The 24,109-nt window shown below is 59.4% G+C and overlaps 4 protein-coding genes across 4 annotated transcripts; 3 read left to right on the plus strand and 1 right to left on the minus strand.

Annotated features, from left to right (window-relative positions):
• Nucleotides 1-2,162: 2,162 nt before the first annotated feature.
• On the minus strand, nt 2,163-7,733 carry LOC109246854 (calcium-binding protein 4). Its single transcript, XM_019415169.2, has 6 exons — nt 7,095-7,733; nt 6,685-6,715; nt 6,458-6,601; nt 5,529-5,638; nt 5,040-5,187; nt 2,163-4,928 (listed from the first exon to the last, which is right to left on the minus strand). The coding sequence occupies exons 1-6, from the start codon at nt 7,455-7,457 to the stop codon at nt 4,900-4,902; spliced, it is 825 nt and encodes a 274-aa protein (XP_019270714.2). The 5' UTR covers nt 7,458-7,733; the 3' UTR covers nt 2,163-4,899.
• Nucleotides 7,734-9,890: 2,157 nt separating this feature from the next.
• GPR152 (G protein-coupled receptor 152) lies at nt 9,891-13,120 on the plus strand. Its single transcript, XM_019415343.2, has 2 exons — nt 9,891-11,370; nt 11,563-13,120. Exons 1-2 carry the CDS (start codon nt 10,039-10,041, stop codon nt 11,842-11,844), a joined length of 1,614 nt encoding a protein of 537 aa, XP_019270888.2. The 5' UTR covers nt 9,891-10,038; the 3' UTR covers nt 11,845-13,120.
• Nucleotides 13,121-14,816: 1,696 nt separating this feature from the next.
• On the plus strand, nt 14,817-21,415 carry CORO1B (coronin 1B). Its single transcript, XM_053899399.1, has 12 exons — nt 14,817-14,837; nt 16,242-16,294; nt 17,106-17,308; nt 17,572-17,694; nt 17,800-17,929; nt 18,096-18,277; nt 18,366-18,485; nt 19,146-19,247; nt 19,331-19,476; nt 19,718-19,775; nt 20,543-20,821; nt 21,007-21,415. Exons 3-12 carry the CDS (start codon nt 17,108-17,110, stop codon nt 21,130-21,132), a joined length of 1,467 nt encoding a protein of 488 aa, XP_053755374.1. The 5' UTR covers nt 14,817-14,837; nt 16,242-16,294; nt 17,106-17,107; the 3' UTR covers nt 21,133-21,415.
• Nucleotides 21,416-21,836: 421 nt separating this feature from the next.
• On the plus strand, nt 21,837-24,091 carry PTPRCAP (protein tyrosine phosphatase receptor type C associated protein). The gene is made up of 2 exons (XM_019415168.2): nt 21,837-21,954; nt 23,229-24,091. The coding sequence occupies exons 1-2, from the start codon at nt 21,952-21,954 to the stop codon at nt 23,850-23,852; spliced, it is 627 nt and encodes a 208-aa protein (XP_019270713.1). The 5' UTR covers nt 21,837-21,951; the 3' UTR covers nt 23,853-24,091.
• The last annotated feature ends 18 nt before the right edge of the window (nt 24,092-24,109 follow it).

Consider the following 24,109-nt stretch of genomic DNA (forward strand, 5'->3'; position numbering starts at 1 on the left):
ACCCCAGGGAGGGAGGGCTGACTGAGGAGATCCTGTTCATACACTTAGAGGTTTATACTCTGTCTTCCGAGCGAAACACGAATGGCGATGAGAAGAGACATGGGCTGTGCCGCAGCAGCCAAGAGAATGTCTTTGCGTTTCTGTGACTTTGCTGAAAGAGTTAACACCCAGACTCCTGTTCCCACTCCTGTTCTCCTGGCCCACCCAGACTTCCCAACCTCAGCCCCCAATCTGGGCACTTTTGGGGGCACCAGTCGGATACAGGAATTTCTAAATCAGTGGTTCTCAAAATAGCTGTAGTAAAGAATCAGTGTTCCTTTCTAATCCATCATGGACCAATACTGTGGTGAGATCAAATAACAATTGGAAAAGTGAGATAATAATGACGTTCAGAACATAAGCCCACAATTTGTGTTCCCAGATTAACCAGACCTAAAATTACATTTCAGTGAATATAATCAGAACAAACAGGAAAGAAGGAAAATTATGAAAACTATTCATTGTGAGCAAATAGGTAATTAATACAGAGTTGCTACTGTGCTCATAACTTTTTATCATTTCACAATCTTTTTTTAAGTTTATTTATTTATTTTTTTATTTTTGAGAGAGAGAGAACGAGTGCAAGCAGGGGAGGGGCAGACAAGGGGGCGGGGGACAGGGGATCCAAAGAGGGCTCTGTGCTGACAGCAGCGAGCCCGATGCGTGGCTCAAACTCATGAACCATGAGATCATGGCCTGAGCCAAAGTTGGATGCTTAACCAACTGAACCACCCAGGTGCCTCTGTCATTCCACAATCTTAACACCAAGTTATTCCAGAAGTAGTCTCCATATAAGACTACGGCAGGTATAAGCAAGCTATAGCCCACAGGCCCAATACAGTCCCCAAGATAAAAATGGCGTTTATATTTTAGTAACAGTTGGGGGAAAAGTCAAAGAATAGTAAGATTTCTTGAGACAACGAAGTTTACAAAATTCAAATTGCAGTGTCAATAAATCAAGTTTAATCAGTTAATTACCAAATTTCCACCCCAGCCATCCCTGTTTGTATGTGGACTGGGGCTGCTTGGCAATTTTAACTACAACCGCAGAGCTGAGCAGTTGTGACAGAAACCGTAGGGTCCTCAAAGCCTAAAATCTTTACACTATCTGGCTTTTTACAGAAAAAGTTTGCCAACCCTTAGTCCATAGGAACGTGTCGACAGAACACTGAATCACAACATTTAAGGTTTTCACGAGGGGCGCCTGGGTGGCTCAGTTGGTTGACCCTCCTGCTTTGGCTCAGGTCATGATCTCACAGCTCGTGAGTTCGAGCCCCGCGTCGGGCTCTGTGCTTGCGGCTCGGAGCCTGGAGCCTGCTTCGGATTCTGTGTCTCCCTCTCTCTCTGCCCCATCCCCACTCATGCTCTGTCTCTCTCTGTCTTAAAAATTAAAAAAAAAGAATTTAAAGTGCTTGATTTTTGCTGGTTAATGTTTGAAATCCAAACTGGGTTGATAGTAACACTATCCTCAGGGGATCATGAATATCTAAACTCTAAATGCAGCTTCTTTTTCAGTTGAAAAATACATCGATAGTTGTGTCCAGACGAGGAACGTTGGATTTCTTTAGTGAATTGTGACTCATTTTATCCCTAATGCTTTTTGCCTCCTAGCCCATTTCTGTCTGCTATGCCTGTACTTTTATGAGTTTTCTTTGGTTCATTTTCTCCTGGTAAATCTGTGTTGCAAGCCATCACGTTCAGCCTTTTGATTCTCACTATGCTGCTCGAATGTGCCTTAGATCCTACACTCCGCTGTGGGGAAGAGGCTGCTCTCTGCCCCCCAGTAGAAGAACCTTTGGTTTTTAGCTGGGCACGTGGCCACCCCAAATAAAGACTGCATTTCCCAGCATCCTTTGCAGCCCCCTGTACCAGGTGAGGAGCCCTCCCTAATAGAGTATAAGTGGTTCACGCTCTTTGTCCCTCTTTGTTCCTTGTTCCTGCCTCCATCGTGCCACCTGGAAAACATACAAACTTGGGCATACCCCAGCACCTGGTGCAAGGAGCTTGGGTTCCTGAAGACCATACGGCTGGATTTCACCTAAGAAATAAACTTCTCTCCAGTTTAAGGCATTGCTATTTGGTGTCTCTGTCAGTCACAGGGAACCCAATCGAACATTGAAACTTTCTTCTGGGACTGAGACTCTCTTTTAACCAAAAAACTTAATCTGCTTATAATTATTGTAATTTTGATATGTTTAGGGATTACTCCTACCCTCTGTTTTACTTTCTGTTTTAATGTTTTCATGAGGTTTTTCTTTACTTCCTCCCCCCGCCCGCTGTCTAGTCTTCTGGTTTAATCAAGAATTATTCACTTTCCCTCTTTTCTTCCTCTATGGATTGGACCATTGAAGGGAACATTCTATCTCTATTTCTGTTATATTAATGGCTTCAAAATAAAAGATGAAGATTTGCACTGTTTTGAAGTTTATTGCGGGGGAGGGGCAGAAAGAGGGGGACAGAGGATCCGAAGCAGGCTCCACGCTGACAGCGGAGAGCCCGATGTGGGGCTCCACCTCAGGAACCGTGAGATCGCGACCTGAGCCAAAGTCAGGCGCTTGACCGACTGAGCCACCCAGGCGCCCTGTATTGATGGCTACTCTTAAATGGTTAACAAAGTCTAAAGCTGACCAATGCATCTATTCTCCTCTAGGAAAGATGAGAAAAAGATTTTAGCATATCTAAAGTAATTCCCTCCCGTCTTCTGTTTTATTTTGTCTATTTTAGTCCCTCCTTATTTTTAAAATCCCCCAACTTAACTTTTTTATCGTTACTGCCTCTTTAGCTCCACCAATATGTTTACCGATCTCTTTCCTGACCATACTTTAGTACATACCCGCCTTTCTTCTGGTCTCAATTTCCTTCTTACTGAAGGAAATTCCCTTCCATGAGAGCACATGGGTAGGAAACTCTTATCAGCCTCTGTTTCCTGAAAAAAGTTGATATTTCACCTTCCTTCTTGAATAACGATTGAATGAGGTAAAGTCTTCTCGGCTGGCGATCGTTTTCCTCTGCATTTTGAACAATTTATTCCACTGTCTTCTGGCATTTATTGTAACCAATGAAAAGTCTTTGTAGAGGGGCTCCTAGGTGGCTCAGTCGGTTACCGACTTCGGCTCAGGTCATGACCTCACGGTTCATGAGTTCAAACCCCGCATCTGGCTCTGTGCTCACAGCTCGGAGCCTGGAGCCTGCTTCGGATTCTGTGTCTCCCTCTTTCTCTCTGCCTCTTCCTCATTCGCATTCTCTCTCTCTCTCTCTCTCAGAAATAAATAATAAAACATTTTTTAAAAAAAGGAAGAAGAAGAAGCCTTCGTAGGGCCTAATTTCTGCGCCTCGGTAAGTAATCTGACTTTTGTCTCCAGTTGAATTGTATATAAGGTTTTCTTCTGTGTTCTGAGTTCTGCTGGAATGCATCTAGATATATATTTGTTTCTGTTCATGCTTCTGAGGCTCCACTGTGTTCCTTCCATCTGGGCATTTGTCTTTGTGGAAGTCTTTATGGAAGGGTTTCAGCCGTCACGTCTTTGAGGGTTGCCTCGTGTCCATTCTTTGTATTTTCTCCTGAGACTCCTGATGATTTTTAACTACTCTTTAATATTTGCCACCTGTTTATCCCTCAGGGCTACCTTATAGGTGATTCCTCAGATGTAGCTTCCCGTTCACTAATCTTCTCTCAAATGGTGTCTAATCTGCTGTTTAACCAACCCATTGATTTTTTTTTTATTCCAATGGCTATCTCCTTTATTTTCAGAAATTCTTTTATTCTTTTTAATCTTCCTATTCTGTTTCATGCCATCCCGTTACTACCTATTGGCCTCTCTCCCTTCTTTTATATCATTTCTGTTTGCATTGACTTTGTGGCCTCTTTCAGATTTTTCTGTTACTTACACTTGGGGGTGCTGATTTTCCTGTTTGTTGCATCTGCCTCGTCTCCCTCACGGGGACTTGTTTTCCCATGTGATCTGTAATTCTTTGTCATGAGTTCATCTTCAGAAGGACAGGGCTGTTGTTTGTTAAGTCCCATGTGCTCTGGGTTGAAGAGTAATCTTCCGGTAGCTTCTCCCTATTTCTTCAGCTTCCCATACTGTGGAGATAGACCACACTCCTGCCTAATGTGCCAGCCTGAGTCCCAGGTTCCTTAGGGTAGCTTTGTCCACTCAAGGCCCTAGACATCCGTACCCTTGCTACTTCCTCACGCTGGTAGATGGAGGTATCTTTTGGTCCCCTTTTCAAGAACAGGGTAGCCCTCTGAGACCCGGGAAGGTGCTCAGGCTCCTGTCCTGTTCCCCAGCCTCTTACAGGTCTTCTGTCATCCATGGGTGTCAGAGCCCAGGCTTCTGAACCTCTCTCCATGTCTGAAGCCCCCATGCTGTCCCCTCTCTCCTGCCACCCGGCTCTGAGTTCTTGCTTTGTCTTTAGTACTGGGGTCATCCCTGGCTTTCTTTCAAGTTCAGTTTTTGTCTTTTTAACATTTTTACACGGGTAGTGGGAGGCATCCAGCCACGCTCTCAATTCACCATGTTTCCAGAATCCCCCCAACTCCACGCCCCGCCCCTGTCTTTGAATACTGCGGTGCCAGGGAGCTTGCTACCCACCGAGGGTGTGGAGAGATCCAAATCTTGCTCACCCTGGAGAATGATGGACGGCGGAGTGCAGGTTCCCTCCAGGCAGCTCAGGTGGGAGGAAGGTGAGAATGAAGGGGGGTGGGTGACATCGAGCGGCTCTCCAGCCAGGTGTAGGACCGAAGAAGCCTGAGGGCTGCTGGGTGGTCTTCCATTCTGAGGCCTCAGGGGGAGGGCGTACAGCATGAACCCTGCTGGCCTGGGGCCAGCAGGGTAACGCATTCTCCCTTCTAGAACTTCAGTGGGTGAAAAGCATCATCACAAACTCTGGGGGAGAGAAGGGCAGGGCTCGGGCCAGTCCTGGTCAGGGATCCCAGGACGCGCTGGGATCATCCTGGGAGCTGGAGGGGTGGGGGGTTGTCTGGGAAGGAGACTCACCGTCAAAGTCTACGGTGCCATCCCCGTTGAGGTCCACTTCTCGGAGCATCTCGTCCAGCTCAGGACCCGCCAGCGGCTCCCCCAGCAGAGCAGGTGCTGCCTGCCGCAGCTCTGCCACTGTAATTCGTCCATCTCTGTCCCTGTCAAACTAGGATCCCGGCAGGGCTCAGTCCCTCCCACCCAAAGCTGGCTCTGCCCAGACCCGTTTCCACCTTGCCACATCCTGTGCCTGGATGTCCCCACCTTCACCCACCGAAACCCTCCTCCTCCTCCTCCTCCTCCCAGGCTGAGACAATAGGCCCCTCCCCCAGGAAGTCTCCTTGGGTGGATCCTCCAGCAATCCCTCCCTGGCCCAGTCCCACCATCTGCAGGGCTCTGGGCCTCCAGAGGCTGGGCCCCGCCCCCCACCGTCTCTCTGGCCCAGATGGGAAGCCAGTAGGTCCGCCGCCCAGCTGCCCACCCAGCACCCGACTCGACCACGCTCCACACCTCTCGGAAGGCGATGCGCAGCTCCCGCACCCCCAACATGTGTGCTGTCTCCTCCCTCAGCTTTGGGCCCATCAATTCCACAAACTCCTCGAAGTCCACACGGCCACCCACTGCGGAGGCAGAGTGTCACAATGGAGAAGGCTGGGGCCCCGAGAAAGGACTTCCCAGGTGCCAGCCTCTCCCCAGCTCTACTTCCAGGAAGGAACACCCAGCATCCATGCCCTCGGGGACGGGGGTAGGAGGTCGGAGCCCCGTTCTCCACAGAGATGACAGGGCCAGGTGCCTGAGTGCTCTCAGTGAAGCACCTGTGTCAAGGGGGAAAGAGGCCAAGGTTTGGAACCAGGCAGCCCTAAAGTTAAACCCTGGCTGTGCTGTCGATGGGGCATGGGTGACCTTGGGTGCCGACGGCCTTGGGCGACTTACTAAACCTCCTTCCTCATCCCAGGGCAAGGGTGAGAGAACCCACTCTTAGGTGCTTCCGGGGGTGTGCAGTTGGTGGCTCTCACATGCTGGGACCCCGTGGGCAGCCATAAATGCCTCTTAAGGAGTATGCCCACGTAGTCCCGCCGTTCTAAGACGCCATCGATTACGAAAAGCACCGGTGGTCAAATAACAGCTTTGGGGAAAAGAAAAGCATTGCGCTAAATGTTCACATCAAGTGTAAGCCACATCCCATTTTGCAAACCACAGAGCACATGCAGGTGTCCTGGAATGAAGGGAATCTGATATTTGACAATTTAGCTAATGATAATCACACAAGCGCACGCCCATCCGACATTTAATCGCCAGGAGCGGCCAGGGTTCTGTCACAGTCGGTCTCACTGAACCTCAGGAGGCTCTTTTCAGGAGCCTCAGGAGGGTCAGAGAGCCAGAGAGCCAGATGGCTGCCGCCTCGCCCCGCCCCGGGCCGGTGGGGGTCAGCCACTGACTTCGCATCTTGACTTGCTGGGAGACCTCGATGAGTTCCATCTCAGTGGGCATGTAGCCCAGCGTCCGCATGCAGGTGCCCAGCTCTCGGTAGCCGATGTAGCCGTCACGGTCAGTGTCAAACTCTTCAAAGGCGGCCTGAAGCTCTGCAGGGGAGGGAGGTCAGGCCCGGGCAGCCCGGCTCAGGGACACCTCCCACCCACCACTGCCGCCAGCAAGGGCCACTCACCATCCAGCTCCTCGGGGCCCAGCTCGCGGTCCTGCAGAGGCACAGTCCAGCATGTCCCTGGGGGCCATCCTGCCTCCGCCAGCCCTAGCCCACGATGGCCTGGGTAGGGCCAGTCTCACAAGGGCAGGAGAAGGCAGCTGAAGTCCCACGACCCCCAGAGAAAAGATGACCCCCCCCCCGACTTCCGGCTCCTGGGGCCCAGAGCTCTCCCAGAATCCTGGGTTTGAAGACTAGCCCCGCCCGCCTCGCAGCCAGGCCCAAGACCAACCCTTCCCCAAACCCTGCTTCTACAGCTCAGGCTCCCGGGTCTGGAGCAGAGGCGCTAGGAGGCCCGAGTACTAGGGGCAGGGTGGGCGGAGTCCAAGGACACAAGTGTGTCCCCCTCCTCCCCAGCCCGGGCCCCACCTGACCTTCCCGAAGATGCGGTTGAGCAGGGGCCCGTATGTCTTCTGGGCAGCATCGTGCTGGGTGCCAGAGCGGTGTCGGTGAGACTGGCGACGACCGGCTGGCCTGGGGGCTGCAGGGCCTGTCCCCTCCCGCCCTTCTCCATTCCCAGAGAGGCTCTTGCTGCTCCCTGGGGCCTCGGGGCCAGGGATGGGGGTCTGCTCCTCGGAGCCACCAGCACCCTTCCGGGACCCTCGGAGTCCCCTGTCCTTCTTGCTCCTCCTCCTGGTCAAGGGCAGGCCCTCAGCACCACTCCCGGAAGCCACAGCCTCCACAGGAGGCTTCTGGGGGTCTGGGCCACGCTGCCCCTTCGCCTGTTCTGTGGCCATGTGGAGAGGGGCGACAGAACTCTGAGATGCAGCACCAGGGAGCACCCTTGGTTCTCAGGGACCATAAAGCTGCTTACGCACCCCTACCCTGAGAGCTGATTGCCTGGGATCGAGCCTTGAGGGGGATTAGGGTAAGTGAGGCAGGCAGCTCCGGGCCCTAATCCCGGCCCTCTGCCTGAGGGCAGAGACAGATGGGTCAAGAGAACTGCCCTCAGCGACAAGGGTGCCGGGACATGGTGAGCTTCGGACTCCGGCTCCTAAGTGGCCTCAGGAGCTGGGACACGCAGCCATTTCACCTCCCTGAGCCTCAGTCACCCGATCTATAAAATGGGGGCAATACTGCTGGAGTCAAGGACTCAGCCGGGTTGTGTGACAGGAGCAGGACTCAGCTAAGCAAGGACGAGGGAAGTCATCTCAGGAGAAAGAGTGTGGGAAGGGATAGGAGAGTTGCCCCTCACGGGGACATCGTGGCTGGGGCAGAGGGTCTGTGAAATTGAGGAAGCGAGGCCAGATCACAGAGACTGAGGGACATGGGGGTGATTTGGGAGGAGGTGGCCTCCGGGGGGACCCAGAGCCTGCCCTGAGGCAGAGGGGCCCTGGGCGAGGAGGTTTTAACCGCGTGGCTCTGTCAGGGATGGGGTGGCCTGGCTGGTCACTCGGCCCTGCTGAGCGGGGGTTAGGGTTTCCCAGGGAGCAGCCCCATGCCCATGAATGTTTGATGTCTTCTCAGCTTGGGTTTCACGTCGGCCGCCTTAGCGCCGCCAGGCGCCATGTCCCAGGCCCCGGCGTGGGGCCCGGCAGATGGCTGGACCACTGGGCAGGCAGGCACGCCCCTGCTCCTTCCGGCCAGCGGCCTGCACCTCACAGGTAAGCCAGGCCTCACCTGCTGGGGCTCGGGGGAGCCCAGGGCTCTGATCCAGTAGAGGCTGGAGCTTGCAGAGTGGGGTCTGCCTGAGCACTACGGGAGAGGAAGCCACTGGGCTGAAGGCCAAGGGGCTGGAGCCATGGGCCACGGGCAGGATCCAGCCTCTCTGGGGCACCTACTTCCTCCCCTGGCTCAGCGCTGCCATGAGGACTTTCTCCGTGTTCCAAGGGAAACCCCCTGGGCCAGTGAGGGAAGGCGGGTGGAGTGGGGGGGGAGGGGTAGCAGGCCCCTATCATCACACTGCTGAGCCCCCTTCTCCTTCTGTAGGTGGCCTCAGGAGCCACCTGCCTGAGCTGTGAGAATGAGGACGGGGCCACAGGTGGGGGTGGAGGATGATGAAGGGGCTCCAGCTGCTTCCAGGACGGCCCTTCTGGCCCCAGGCTGCCGGGCCCTGAGTTGCAGACCTAACCCTGAGTTCATGAGCTGCACTTGCTGTGGGGAAGGGCCTCCTCTGGCCCAGGCTCCTGCCCACCCTTGGCCTCCTACAGGCCCACGGGACTCTGAGCCTCCCCTTCTTGGAATCTTAAACACTTGAACTCCAGGATACCAGAAGGAAAGGGGCTTGCGATGATCCGATGATCCGATGATCCGACCGAGTGGTTTTCAAATTGTCTTCCCTAGAGCATCCCCGGGGCTCCACTGTAATATTTTATTTGAAGATTCACCAGCTTTAAAAATATGTTTGAGGGGCACGTGGGTGGCTCAGTCAGTTAAGTGCCTGAATTCAGTTCAAGTCATGATCTCGCGGTTTGTGAGTTCGAGCCCCACGTCGGGCTGTCTGCTATGAGCAGAGAGCCTGCTTTGGATCCTCTGCCCCTCCCCCGCTCTCTCTCTCTCTCTCTCTCTCTCTCTCAAAAATAAACATTTTTTTTTTAAAGAGAAAAAACTGGGGCACCTCAGTAGCTCAGTCGGTTAAGCGTCCGACTTCAGCTCTGGGTCACGATCTCATAGCTTATGAGTTCGAGTCCCACGTCGGGCTCTGTGCGGACAGCTCAGAGCCTGGAGCCTGCTTCGGATTCTGCGTCTCCCTCTCTCTCTCTGCCCCTCCTCCACTCGCACTCTGTTTCTCTCTCTGTGTGTGTCTCTCAAAAATAAATGAACGTTAAAACAAAAATTTAAGGGGCACCTGGGTAGTTCACTTGGTTAAGTGACCGACTTCGGCTCAGGTCATGATCTCGCGGTTCATGAGTTCTAGCCCCGTGACAGCTCAGAGCTTGGAGCCTGCTTTAGATTCTGTGTCTCCTTCTCTCTCTGTCCCTCCCCCACTCATGCTCTGTCTCTCTCTCCCTCTCTCAAAAATAAATAAACATTAAAAAAATTGTTTTTAAAGGATGTGGATATGACATCTTTATAGAAAAGCATTTAAAAAATTAAAACTAAATAAAGAAAAAAGAAAAAAATGTAAAATATATATGTATATACTTGTATATATATATTTAAAAGCCTCGGTCCAGTCTACTTGGGCACACTGGGATTCCGCGTGGCAGAAGGCTTAGGTCTGAGTCTCAGTCCTGGCGCCTCTCGTCCTGTCTCTGACCTTGGGCAAGTCACTTATCCTCCGAACCTTCCTCTCCTCACCTGTAAAATGGAGTGTCTGCGGACTACGCGAGGTAATCTGTGTAAAGTCCCTGGCAGAGGCTAACTGCCCCAAAGGTGATGACGATGGCTCAGAGAGGGACAGTGACTTGCCTGGAGGTACACAGCACCCTCTCTCATACTCGGTCCCTCATGATTTCATTGGTTCATCAGGCACCCGCTCCGTGGCCAACAGCACACTGGGGACCTCGGACGGACGCTGCTATGGAAGCCAACCTGGGTGCCGCTGGCCGCGGGCCCCGCACGGAGCCGGACGATGAAGACGACTACCCCCAGGGTGGCTGGGACACGGTCTTCCTGGTGGCCCTTCTGCTCCTGGGGCTGCCGGCCAATGGGCTCATGGCATGGCTGGCCGGCTCACAGGCCCGGCAGGGAGCGGGCACGCGGCTGGCCCTGCTGCTGCTCAGCCTGGCCCTCTCTGATTTTCTGTTCCTGGCGGCAGCGGCCTTCCAGATCCTGGAGATCCAGCACGGAGGCCACTGGCCGCTGGGGACGGCCGCCTGCCGCTTCTACTACTTCCTGTGGGGTGTGTCCTACTCCTCCGGCCTCTTCCTGCTGGCGGCCCTCAGCGTGGACCGCTGCCTGCTGGCCCTGTGCCCGCACTGGTACCCTGGGCGCCGCCCGGCCCGCCTGCCCCTCTGGGTCTGCGCCGGGGTCTGGGTGCTGGCCACGCTCTTCAGCGTGCCCTGGCTGGTCTTCCCCGAGGCCGCCGTCTGGTGGTACGACCTGGTCATCTGCCTGGACTTCTGGGACGGCGAGGAGCTGCCGCTGAGGATGCTCGAGATCCTGGGGGGGTTCCTGCCTTTCCTCCTGCTTCTCGTCTGCCACGTGCTCACGCAGGCTGCTGCCTCCCGGACCTGCCGCCGCCGCCGGCCAAGGCCCACGGCCTGCCGGGGCTTCGCCCGTGTGGCCGAGGCCGTTCTGTCAGCCTACGTGGTCTTGCGGCTGCCCTACCACCTGGCGCAGCTGCTGTACCTGGCCTTCCTGTGGGACGTCTACCCCGGCTACCTGCTCTGGGAAGCGCTGGTCTACTCCGACTACCTGACCCTGCTCAACAGCTGCCTCAGTCCCTTCCTCTGCCTCCTGGCCAGCGCCGACCTCCGGGCCCTGCTGCGCGCCGTCCTCTCCTCCTTCGCGGCAGCTCTCTGTGAAGAACGGCCTGGAAGCTTCACGCCAGCGGAGCCACAGACCCAAGTGGACCCTGGGAGTCAGACTCTTCCTGGGCCAGTGGCTGGGGCCCAGCCCCAGGTGAACCCCGTAGCACAGCCATGGTCGGACGCTGTGTCCCAGCCTCGGGGGAACCCCACGGCACAGCCACGGTCGGATTCAGTGGCCCAGCCACAGGCAGAGCCCACAGCACAGCCACGGTCGGATTCAGTGGCCCAGCCACAGGCAGAACCCACAGCACAGCCACGGTCGGATTCAGTGGCCCAACCACAGGCAGAGCCCACAGCACAGCCACGGTCGGATTCAGTGGCCCAGCCACAGGCAGAGCCCACAGCACAGCCACGGTCGGATTCAGTGGCCCAGCCACGGTCGGATTCGGTGGCCCAGCCACGGGCAGATTCAGTGGCCCAGCCACAGGCAGATCTTGTGATGCAGCCTCAGCTGAACGCCTCAGTTCAGCCACAGGTGAACCTTGAGTCCCAGCCCCATTTGGACTTTGTGGCCCAGCCACAAGTGAGCCCCGAGAACCCCGGACCTGCCTCCGGCCCAGCTCTCAGCCCCTGTGATGAAGCGTCTTCTGCCCCATCCGCAGATCCCACCCCCGAAGCCCCTGAGAACCCAGCGGTGCCTGCTGACTCTGAGGGAGAAAGTCCCAGCAGCGTCCCCCCAGAGGAAGCCCCCGGAGCAGGCCCCACCTGAGGGTCTGGGAAAGCTCAGGCCCATCAAGGCAGTGGAAGAGCCAGAGCCAGTCAGAGACGAGGGGAGCCGTGGAGGAAGTCATCAAAGAAACCCCCCTCAAGTCCCTTGGGGCTGGCAGGAGGACTTGGGGGAAGTGAAAATGAACCACCAAAAGTCCCAGGCAGTTTGTCATGATCGTCTCGTCCCTACCCAGGTCCCCCTCAGTTTCTCCATGCTTGCCCCCCACACACACACACAGTGGCCCAACAGTCACAGCCGACAGGGTGCTGCTGGGTTCTGTCCTCCAGCACCCCCGGACCGCACTGCCCACCTCCCCCCCAAGTCTCAGTCCTGCGGGAGAAAGACAGCAGGGGTGACTTCCCTGAGCTTGTGCCGATCTCCCCGGAATCCTTCCTCCACCCTCTCCTCCCTGTCTCACCCTCTAACTCGGGTGTGAGGAGGATGAAGGAAGAAATCTCTGCAGAAAAGGAGGCATTTAAGAGCCAGAAGGAACCTGGGGTCCTGGGAGCCCACGCAGGCTGGCCGAGCCCTGTCCACCAGCCCCCTGCCCCCCACAGGCAGTGAGCCTGGCGCAGGACCTCCCTCAGCAAGGCAGCGGGAGCGGAGGCGATGAGAGCCACCGAGCCTGGATTCAAATCGGGCTCCGGTGACGGCAGGAGCCTGGCACACAGTAGGGGCTCAGTGAACAAATGTTCTCCATTCGCCGGCATCCAGGGAAGTCCCTGCAGGGCCTGGAGATGGAGGAGAGGAGGCGCCACCTTGGCCTGGGCATCTGGGGTCTTGTGAGCTTTGGGGCAGATCGGCTGTGCCCATGACAGTTCTGGGCCACGGATGCCCAGGGGGCCTGAGAGAGCGTCTGCTCCACTTAAGGGTTCAACTAATGTCCACCTGCCCCCCCCCTGCCCCCACCACGGGGGGCTGCAGGTATAGAGTGCTCAGTCCTGCCTCCATCCGAACCCCTCCTACGCACTCAGCCCACGCGCAGAGATGGGAAGACGTCCAGACAGAGAGCCCTGGGGAACCAGTGGCTCCAAAAAGGGTACAGGCCCCCATCACACAGCATCTCTGGGGCAGAGCCAACCTCTTCCCTCTCAAGGCGCAGACAATGCAAGAAAAACGGGGAAGTGCCGAAGGTCTAATTCGGAACCCCCCACCCTACTTCCCCTCTTCCCTTTCACTCTTCTCCACCAACCCCCTGCTCGCTTGCCCTCCACCCACCCTGTGTTCCAAAATCGCGAGCCTCTTCCCCTTTACCCCCCTCCCCCAGTCCTTTCCCAGTAGCGCAGTGTTGTGACCTGTAGCAGCTGAGAGACGCCCCTACGGCAGACACTTCCAGGGCGTTTCCATCTTAAAAAGGCAGCAGGCTGTGCGGACGGCCCGGAGAGGTGCGGGCAGATCTGGGTTCTGGCTGCCAGCTGCCGCTTCGCCTCGATTTCCTCCTCTGTACAATGGGGTGGTCATGTTCCCCTTGCAAGGGCGGCTGCTATCATGAACTGAGCCCGGGGGTGCCGAATGGTGGCAGGGGCGGTGTTGGTGGCGGTGGCAATGCCAAGGGCATAATTAGGGCATGTCCTGGTGGTGGAACTGTGGACACCGAGGCCGAACTACGGACGCCGTTCAGCGATTTCTGCACAGGCACGAATTTGTTGAATTCGGTCCTTCAGCAAATGTTTATCGAGCACTTGCTAGGCGACTCTCCAGCCAGCCTTCCATTCTGGAGACACACGGGTGGGGTTAGGGGCATGGCGCTGGTGTCCCTCGGCGGTCTTTTGAATCCCAGCTCCACCGCTCACCAGCTGTGTGATCTTCAGGAAGGCTCTTGGCTCCTTTGGGACTCAGTTTCCGCGTCTGTAAAATGGGGGTGATAACAATGGTTCCCGGGCCGGGCCTGGGAGCAGGACTGACCCACGGGCCAGAGCCCACGGGGGAGCATCCTGCCCGCTAGGCTTTGTCTGCTCCACCATACTGCCTCCCCCTCTGCAAGAAATGCTTTCACCCTGGCCCACCCCATTGGGTGCACCCTCCCTGGAGGCAGGGACTGGTCTTGCAGTGTCCCTCCCCTTTCTCCCAGATAGCGGTCCCAAAGCTTTTTCAACATGGCAGGCAGATCAGGCACTCAAACCCCAGCGCCAGCCACCTGCCATCAACTCTGGTCCCCACTCCAAACCCAGCATTTCGGAGAATGGGGCAGCCCCATCTCCAAGGTCCCTGAGGGGGAATCTCACCCATAATGGGTAATCGCGACCCAGGAGAGAGGGCAGTGCCATGAAGGGCTTTGTGGGATAAAGAGGAGTTCTCCTGGTGACCCACAGAGTTTTGTTTTGGAGGAAACATGTACACCCGAGGCCACAGAGGTTGAAAGGAGGGCTCATCCCTGACGTTCCTCAGTCCATCTACCTCACCCCTAACACACCCCATGGGGCTGGACTCCTGTTGCCTTCTGGGAGACTCACGCCTTCTCCAGGTGAGAGGTACCCCTCAAGGAGAGACTCATTCTGAGAGCTGTGAATACGAACATCGTCGATCCTACATTCAGGACTGCTGTTCATTCTTTCACTCAACGTACACGAATTGAATGCATGCTGAGCGGTAGGTCTCATTCTAGGTGCTTCGACACAGTGGGGAACAAGACCAAAGACCGGGTGCTACCCTCTACTTGCTGACATTCTAGCGGGGCGAGGCAGACAAAAAGCAAATACACAATGGTTACACAAGACGACGCCAGATCGTGATCAAGAAGGATATGGGGGGAACAAGTCAGGGCCAGAGAGTGACCAGCGAGGGGTTGGTTGGGGAGGGCCCTTTGAGAAGGCAACATTTGGGCAGAGCCCTGGAGGAAGTGAGGGTTGGAGCCTTTTCACAATCAGAGGGAAGCGTTTCCAGATGGAGTGAACAGGATGTACCCAGGCCCCGCAGTGGGAAGGAAGGTGGTTTGTTTCGGGGACAAGAGGATCAGTGTCACTGGGCCACATGCAGGGACAGGGCAGAGGAAGGTAACAAACGGGGGAGGGGTATGCAATGACGGCGCAATTTATTTCAAGTGTGACAAGGAGGAGGGAAGGGAGGGCTTAGGGTAGGGGTGTCTTATCTGGGCTTTAGACAGACCTCTGGCTGTTGCCTGGAGGGCGCAACGGAGAGAGAGGCTAATGTGACACTCCCTCTTCCAAAGCACCCTCATTCCTGTCCTTTTTTGGAAGGGTCTGCCTGCCCCAGGGTTTATGGAACAAAGGGAAAAGCAAGGACTTTGGAGCCAAACAGATGGGAACTAAATCTCGGCGGGGTGACCTGGGGCAGGCACCCCTCTCTCTGAGTTGTTTCCTCATCAGGGGAGGAAAGCAGTGAGTAGGGTACGAGCCCCAGCCTGTGTCAGACACACAGTGGGGCCTCCTGCAGCCCCAGATAAGCCCCCTTCTAGCTTTGCTCTTCCTTCCTCTTCCCACCTACCCCCCTTTTTCTGGGAAAAAAGAAAAAGGTGACCAAGGGGTGATGGTCAGGGTCTCAAGGAAGGACTGAGGGAGGCGGCCAGTGCCCTGGGGACACCAGCCCGGGGCAGAGGGAGCAGATCTGCCTGTCGGACCTACAGAGACACCTAGGTCCCCCACCCCCCCCCCGCCCCCGGGTGGGACACGGACAGAGATAGGGTAGATCTAGGGAGGCCAGTCTGGGCCCCGTCACAGGAGCTAGCTAGGAGGGAGACATCTGCAGACAGACCACTAGGCCTCCGTGGGAGATGGTCGGGAAGAGAAAGGAAGGTGTGAGCGATCTGGCAGAGGGCATGTCCCCATTTCTATTTTTAATAAGGAGGCCCGGCAGACCCCGGGGGTGCTCAGGGGAAAGAAGGGGTTGGCTGGGGCCTTCCGCTCACCCCTTAAAACACCGCACCGCTGGTGCATTTACACTGTTCATCAAGAGCGTGTACTTTTGTAACCCTTAAAAAGAGGCACGTGAACACACGGGCTGTCAGACTAGATACTGTATTTTTGGAGTGGGTGGGGGGTGGGCTGGGGGACCCGGAAGAATGCACCGGGATGGGGATGGGGACTGGGACGGCGGGCTGCACCCAATGCCCGTACTCCCGAGGGCTCCGCCAGAGGAGAGGATGGCGAAGGGGCAGCGGTCTGCGGGCGGGCAGCGCCTCGCACCTGCAGCCCTTCTGGCCTCACCCCTGCTCCTTTGCCCTAGAGGGGCCCGGGTGCCTGAGGGGCAGGGCTCGCCCAGGCCCCGCCCCTGCGCCCCCTTGGCCCCCGGGCTCCTGGCCTCCTGGGGCGGCTCGCAGTCTCCCGCCCCGCCCCTCCGCGCGTGACCTCGGCCCCGCCCCCGCGAGCCCCCGCCCCGCCCCCCCGCCCCCTGCCCCCGGCTCCTCTGTCACTTCCTGATTCCCGCTTCCTGCTTCCCAGAGGCCGGGATCCGGAGCCGCCCGAGGCCGGTGCCGCAGTCCCCGGCGTCCCCGGTGAGCGCGGCGGGCCGGGACTGGGGTCGCGGGCGGGGGACCCGGCTGGGCTGCGGGGGCGGGGCCGCAGGAGGCTGGGGTGGGGGTCGCGAGTCCGAGGAGCCCTTCCCCTCCGCGGCGCCCCACCCTCTGTCCCCACTCCCTGTGGCCACCCAGCCTGTCCCCTCTTGGTTCACCTTGGACCCCGCTCCGAAGGCGCCCTGGGATGCTCTGCGGCCGGGAGCGGCGTCCTGACCACCCCCCTCCCCCCCCCCTCCCCCCCGCCCAGTCCTGCCAGGCCCCCTGGGCCGGCCTGGGGCTCTCGGCAGCTCCCTGCACATTCCTGCAGGCACTGCACATTCCCTGGGGCTCGGAACTGGGGCTGAGTGCGGCTCCACAGAGGAGTCCTTTCCTGCCTCTTGTGGCTGTCCAACCCATCAGCCAACTTCCAAATCCTGGGCAGGAAGGAGCCTGCTTGCAACTGACTAGGACCCTCCGAGGAGCTTGCCCTGCTCTGGCACCTCCCACTTCCCCCACACATACCAGAGTCAGGGAGGGGCCTGGGTAGGGTCCCGCAAAGCCCCTCCCCACTCAGCAGTGGGGGCCTTGGGTCAGTGCATTTACCCCCCCACCCCCAGACGCCACCTTAGAGGGGTGGCAGCCAGGGTCTGTCCCTGTGACCCCATTCTGTAACTGGAGAAACTGAAAGCCAAGAGGGTTACGACGACCAGGCCCCTGGTTGCATCCTCCCCGCCTCCCTTCATGCAGCCCCTGGGAGGGATGGGGGTTGTTGGGGTGGGTGAGGGCTGATCCAGGCCTCTCCACCCTGCAGACATGTCCTTCCGCAAAGTGGTCCGGCAGAGCAAATTCCGGCATGTGTTCGGACAGCCGGTCAAGAATGACCAGTGCTACGAAGATATTCGAGTGTCCCGTGTCACCTGGGACAGCACCTTCTGCGCAGTCAACCCCAAGTTCCTGGCGGTGATCGTGGAGGCCAGCGGTGGGGGTGCCTTCCTGGTGCTTCCCCTGAGCAAGGTGGGCCCCCTCAGGGCTGGGGGAAGGACTGGAGACTCGGCCACACCTGCCAGGCCTATCTGCTCACTTCACATTCCGTATCTCGCCCATCCCCACACTGTTGGACAGGTGTCATAATCTACATTTATTGCCCAGGTGGTATTAGCACAGATGGAGAAAGTTTTTTATTGCCACCGAGGCAGAGTCAGGGCCAGAGGCAGAGGCAGAGGCAGAGGCAACAAACATTTCCTGCTCACCCTTGACTGCCCCTCTCATGCCCGCAGACGGGCCGCATCGACAAGGCCTACCCGACGGTGTGTGGACACACGGGACCCGTCCTGGACATCGACTGGTGTCCCCACAATGACGAAGTCATCGCCAGCGGCTCAGAGGACTGTACAGTCATGGTGAGGCACGGGGCTGTGGTTGGGCCCGGGTCACAGGTGTGGCTCGAGGCTGCGGGCAGCGGGGCCGAGCAGAGGCCTCCACTGGCATCCCCACCCCTCCCACAGGTGTGGCAGATCCCGGAGAACGGGCTGGCCTCCCCGCTGACGGAGCCGGTAGTGGTCCTGGAGGGGCACACCAAGCGAGTGGGCATTGTCACCTGGCACCCGACCGCCCGCAACGTGCTACTCAGTGCAGGTCTGCGCCGCCCGCCCCTCTCTATGCACGGTTCCGGAGCCCCAAACCCTCGCCCGGGCCCATGTGACGGGTGGTAAAGCTTGACCGCAGAGGTCGAGAGGCCGGGTCTGGCCCCAGGAGGGTGGTCCAAGCCAGCCTGGTAGGCTGATGGCCCCCTGCCCGGCAGGCTGTGACAACGTGGTGCTCGTCTGGAACGTGGGCACGGCGGAGGAACTGTACCGCCTGGACGGCCTGCACCCCGACCTCATCTACAACGTCAGCTGGAACCACAACGGCAGCCTCTTCTGCTCTGCGTGCAAGGACAAGAGCGTGCGCATCATCGACCCCCGCCGGGGCACCCTGGTGGCGGTACGTGGCCCTGGAGGGCTAGGATGATAGTGGACAGGCCCAGGGGCTCTGTCGGGGTGCCGTACTGACCACTGTGTCCCCCGGACAGGAGAGGGAGAGGGCTCACGAGGGGGCCCGTCCCATGCGGGCCATCTTCCTGGCGGACGGCAAGGTGTTCACCACGGGCTTCAGCCGCATGAGCGAGCGGCAGCTGGCACTGTGGGACCCGGTGAGTGGCCGTGGCCAGCCCGAGGGGACAGGCTTGATCGAGACTTGGGCCCCACCCTGGGCAAGGAGGGCAGGAGTCACCCCGGAGAGAGGCCTGTGGTTCTCAGCCTAGCACCTGAGGCTCCCGGGACCTGGAACCCTGCCAACCTCTTCTGTCCTTGCCCCTTGCTCTCCAGCCTCCCCGACTGCCTCCAGCTTCCTCGAGTCTCAGCCCACATTATTCTTGCCAACCGAAAGGCCCTTCCCTCCTTTGCTTGCCTGTTCCCATCTGGCTGCCCTTCAGGACTCCGTGCAGAGGCCCCCTCCTCCAGGAGGCCTCCCAGCCCTTCCCCTGAAGTGCTCTGTCCCACAGCCCCGTGCTTCTGTATGGTGACCTGCACAAGTCCCTCTGAGACAGAGCTGGTGCTGCCTGGTGCCCCCAGCTGCCACGTGGTAGGGACTTTCTCAGCACTGGCTCAGTGGCCCGCAGTAGGCTAGGAAAGTGAGATCCTGGGAGTGGAGGGGATCCAGGAGGGTGGGAGAGACCCCGTCTGGTGTGGTGGGGGCAGTGCCAGCTGGCATGTGAGGCTGCTTGGGGCCAGTCCTGATGGGGGGCTGGGAAGGTGAGGAGAGGTGGGGGAAAGACTCTGGCCTGACTGCCCCCCACCCCACGTGCCAGGAGAACCTCGAGGAGCCCATGGCCCTGCAGGAGCTGGACTCCAGCAACGGGGCCCTGCTGCCCTTCTACGACCCGGACACCAGCGTGGTCTACGTGTGTGGCAAGGTGGGGCTGGGCAGGCCTGACGGGGGAGCAGGGAAGAAGGCTGCCTGCCCGAGCGCTGACCCCTGCCCCCTCCCCCGCCACAGGGTGACTCCAGCATCCGGTACTTTGAGATCACAGATGAGCCCCCCTACATCCACTTCCTGAACACGTTTACCAGCAAAGAGCCCCAGAGGGGCATGGGCAGCATGCCTAAGAGGGGCTTGGAGGTCAGCAAGTGTGAGATTGCCCGGTAAGAAGGGCCTCCCAGGTGGCTGGCTCCAGCGGCAGAGGCCAGGCCATGGCCGTCCAGGGTGAAAGGTCAGATCTTCGGAGGCTGCTCAGAGCAGGAACCAGCCCACAGCAGGGCCAGGGTCAGAGGTCAGAGTGTGGAGGGGCTGGGGCGAGGCCTGGGAGTGGAGAGTGCAGGGAGCCAAGGGAGCCAGTGAGGGGGAGGCTCCACCCATGGCTCCTCCCTCCCCCACCTTTCCCAGGTTCTACAAACTGCACGAACGCAAGTGTGAGCCCATTGTCATGACCGTGCCAAGAAAGGTGAGGCCACCCGGTCCCCCGCCCACCCACTCCCTTCTCCAGCAGACAGGCCAGGCAGGCGTGAGGTCTGTGAATGGGACACGGTTGAGTACGGATGTGGTCAGTGGGCTGGTCACACCCAGCCGGGTGTTGGGCTTTGCCAGACAAGACAGGCAGGGATGGGACGGGTTGAGCTGAGGCCCTGCTCCGGAAGAGCCACAGGAGATGGACAGGAGCCAGGCAGCCGTGGAGGGCTCCCTGTAGTAGGCGACACAGGACCGACAGCATGGCTAGGGTGGGCATAAGCCAGGCAGGGGGAACAGAGGTGAGAATGGAGAGCGGACGGGAGTCTGGCTGTAGGGGAGACTCCCATGAGGAGGGCATCAGTCCCGTGTGGCCTAGCCTCAGATGTCCAGCCAAGAGCCTTGGACGAGCTTCGTTCTCCACTGAGTGGGCCGTTGTGCAAGCCGGGCACGTCCCAGGGAGCAGAGCTGTGAGGGAGGCTGACTTACACGGCTCCCAGGATCCCGTGAAACCACGTAGCTGGCCCCTGCTTAGGAGTGTTGGGAAGGCTTCTGAGGGGGTTGCTGGCGTGTCCCGAGGGGAAGTGAAATGACAGATTTGTGCTTGAGAGAGGCCGCTGGAGGCCAGGCCATCGGAGGATGGGTTGGCAGGGTACAGGCCTGGAGGCCAAGGCAGTGATGAGAGGGCGGCTGCCCAGGGTCCCGACGAGAGGACCCTGACACTGGGCCCCTGACTGATCCCGACCTCCCCCACCCCCTGCCCAGTCGGACCTCTTCCAGGACGATCTGTACCCTGACACGGCTGGGCCTGAGGCGGCCCTGGAGGCAGAGGAGTGGGTGAGCGGGCGGGATGCCAACCCCATTCTCATCTCCCTGCGGGAGGCCTACGTGCCCAGCAAACAGCGGGACCTGAAGGTCAGCCGGCGCAACGTGTTATCCGATAGCCGGCCTGCCGTGGCCCCCAGCTCGGCCCGCCTAGGAGCCTCCACATCAGCTGTCGCCACTCACACTACCACCCCCAGCGGCAGCCTCGCCGGAGCCGGGGTACGTGCCTCACAGTCGGGGCCGTGTCGGGAAGCCCCAGGTGTCACCCTGGTCTGCTGTGTGCACCCGAACCATTCGTCGCCTGTCTGCCGGGCTCAGGCCCCTGCCTGGTAGATCTGGGGAGGGCTGCAGCTCCACGACACCTGACCGCCTATCACCCCCCCCCACCCTCACTGTCCCTGCAGGAGGCTGGGAAGCTGGAGGAGGTGATGCAGGAGCTCCGGGCACTGAGGGCGCTGGTCAAGGAGCAGGGGGAGCGCATTGGCCGCCTGGAAGAACAGCTTGGCCGAGTAGAGAATGGGGACGCTTAGGACCGTAGGCCCAGGGGGTGCCACTCCCCCTCACCTCCTCCTCCACTCCCTTCTCACCCAGCCTCTGTTGGCAAGTCCCACCGCCGGCTGGCTGCCTCCTGCACCTGCCCAGGGCCTCTGGGGCAGGTTCGGGGGCAGTCCACACCCTGTCCCATCCTGTGGGCCCAGGCTAGAGCCACCACCTGGCTCTTGTCATTGTTACTGTGGAGGGTTTTTGTACCAAGGCAAGCTTATACTCTGAGGGACCATCTCCCCCCCAGTTCCCTGCTCCTTCCGCAGAGTAAGCGGGAGGCACAGGCTCTATATTTTCATTCCAAATAAAATTCTCTTTCTAAAAGCCAGGTTTGCCATTCTGCAAAGGGTGGGGCTGGGAAAGGAAGTCTGGAAGGCTGGGGACAAATGAGGCCCACGGGGATCCCAGATCTGAGGGAGGTCTGGGGGCCATGAGCATCCCCCACAGCCAGCGCTTCCCTGAATTCTGCCGAGTAGAGAAACTGAGGTCGCGGACCTGTGGAGACCCGGGACGGCGTCCTGCTTTGAGCCGGTGCCATTCCTCCTTTTGGAGGCCTGGTCACAGGCCCCACAGCCCAAGCGTCACCCGGCGAGAGACCTATGAGGCTCCGGTGTGGGTCAGGGTGGTCCCGAGAGGCCCAAGGCCCCCCACCAGGGGATATGGCAGGGAGTGTTGGGTGGGGTATTGTGGGCAGGAAGCGGAAGCGTCGAGTAACCCCCAGCTGCAGCTGAGCGCGCCAGAGCTCACTTCCACTCAGCACAGTCAGAGCTGGCGGTGGGCGCCTGAGCACTGAGGCCGGCGGACTGATGGTGAGCCCAGGAGCCCACTGGGCCCTGCAGTGGGGGCGACAGGTCGGGGCTGGAATGTCTGGGCCCTGGGAGCTAAGTGAGGATTTCTCCCCCGCGCCCCACTGGGGCCCACGGGCAGAAGCAGCCAGTCAAGGGCAGAGGCGGGAGACCCCGGGCGAGCGTGGGGCAGAAGCTGGGCCCTCCTCTCCCCTTACCGCCGAGCTGGGCCTCCCTGGGATTCAGAGTGGGCCCCTAGCACCCCACTCCGGGCCTAGACCCCCTTCGAGAACCTTTGCTAGACTCTCTCTCTCACCTGCTCTGCTTGGGACCTGGGACCTGGGCAGAGCCTGCCTGCATCCCTGGAGCCCAGGCAGAGAGAGGGCCTGGGGCGCGCGAAGAGGAGGCTTGCTTGAAACCTCGGCACCCCTCCCCCCTCTGCCACCTCCCCCATCTGCCTTTTTCCAACCGCAGGCTTCCTCTGTTAGCAGCACCAGCCTCTCCCAGCCCCTGGCCCTGCGAACCTAAGGCCCCCAGGGGACGGGGAGTTGAGCGGAAGCGGTGCAGCTGGGGCAGTCCCACGTGTGGGAGGGAAGAGGGGCTTCAGGGGCCCCCATCCTGAGGCCTGGCCGGGTGGAGGGTAAACAGTTGTCCCGGAGGTGGTCCCTCCATCCCAGGCCTCAGGAGGAGCCAGCCCCGACAACCAGCCTCGCAGGCCACCTCTCTCCTTCAACACCCCACCCCCACCCCACAGGCAGTCTGGACACTTTCAACCAGTATTAACTGAGCACCTGCTATGCGTGCTGGGAATTCAGTGCTGGAGCCGTAAGGATCCCTGTCTCCCTGCTGCTTACGCCGCTGGGGCAGAGACAGGGTAAACGGCAAGCACCTGCCGGCTGTGTGAGGAGCACAAGGGAGAGGAAAACAGAGCCAGGCTCGGCCAGGCGTGGGGGGAAGCGGCAGGGCAGTACTCCGGGTCAGATCGGGCCTCACGGAGATGGTCTGAGCCAAGGCGAGCCGGCAGCCGTGTGGCTCTCGGGGATGGGGCATCTGGCCGGAGGGACCAGGCGGCACACGGTCCCCTGGCAGGCGCAGGCTCATACAGCGCAGGTGGGGTGGCGAGGGCAGGGCACCAGAGGCTCCGTGGCCGGATCTCAAAGGACCGGGGCCCTAAGAACTTGGGTTTTTCTGCTTGACTGTCCCCATTTTGCCCAAGAGGCAATTGAGGACCCAGGCACCAACTACCCCCTCCTCCCCCACCCAGCCCCGGTGACGAGCCCCCGCCTGTCTCCCCGCAGGACCTGCCCTGTGCCCTAGGGCTTGGGACACTGCTGGCCCTGCCGGGGGTCCTGTGCTCGGGCAGCGGCACCTCGGATGGTGAGGCCCCCAGCTCTGGCACGGTCGTGCTGCTGCTGCTCCTGCTGCTGCTCCTGCTGGTCACCGGCCTGGCGCTGGCCTGGCGCCGCCTCAGCCGCGACTCGGGGGGCTACTACCACCCGGCCCGCCTGGGCGCCGCCCTGTGGGGCCGCACGCGCCGCCTGCTCTGGGCCAGCCCTCCAGGCCGCTGGCTCCGGGCCCGGGTTGAGCTGGGGTCACCCGATGAGGACCCAGAGCAGCAGCAGGACGAGCAGGACGAGGAAGAGGACTACCACCTGGTTGGAGGCCTGGGGGAGACACAGTCCCAGGACGAGGGCCAGCGATGCGGAGAGGCGCCCGGCCCACGGCAGGCGGCAGAGCCCGCTGAGGAAGCACGTGACAGTAACGCCGACGGGGGCCTGGGCCTCAGCTCCCAGGGGCCGGCGGGCTCAGGGGGCAGCGCTGAGGCCCTGCTGAGTGACCTTCACGCCTTTGCTGGCAGTGCGGCCTGGGATGACAGCGCTGAAGCGCCAGAGGGCCAGGGCCTCCACGTCACCGCACTGTAGGAGCCCGCGTGGTGCCACATCCCCGTCACCGTGCCTCTGCTTCCCAAAGCCGCCACGGCCGCTTGGACACAGCCTGCCCTGGACCCACTGTCGCCCACATCCCCAGATGGAGAGTCTCAGACTATCACTCCCTTACCCATTCGGTCCCCAGAGCCGTGCATCCCTGTCCCCATCGGGAAGGCCACCCATCCCTATGGGCACTGGGCAGCCACCTGAAATAAAAGCCCTCCAGCCCTGTGGCTCTGTGGTCCTGTAGC

Source organism: Panthera pardus, unplaced genomic scaffold (assembly GCF_024362965.1).
Source record: "Panthera pardus isolate Hobbes unplaced genomic scaffold, ASM2436296v1 HiC_scaffold_12, whole genome shotgun sequence".
NCBI classification, from domain to species: domain Eukaryota; kingdom Metazoa; phylum Chordata; class Mammalia; order Carnivora; family Felidae; genus Panthera; species Panthera pardus.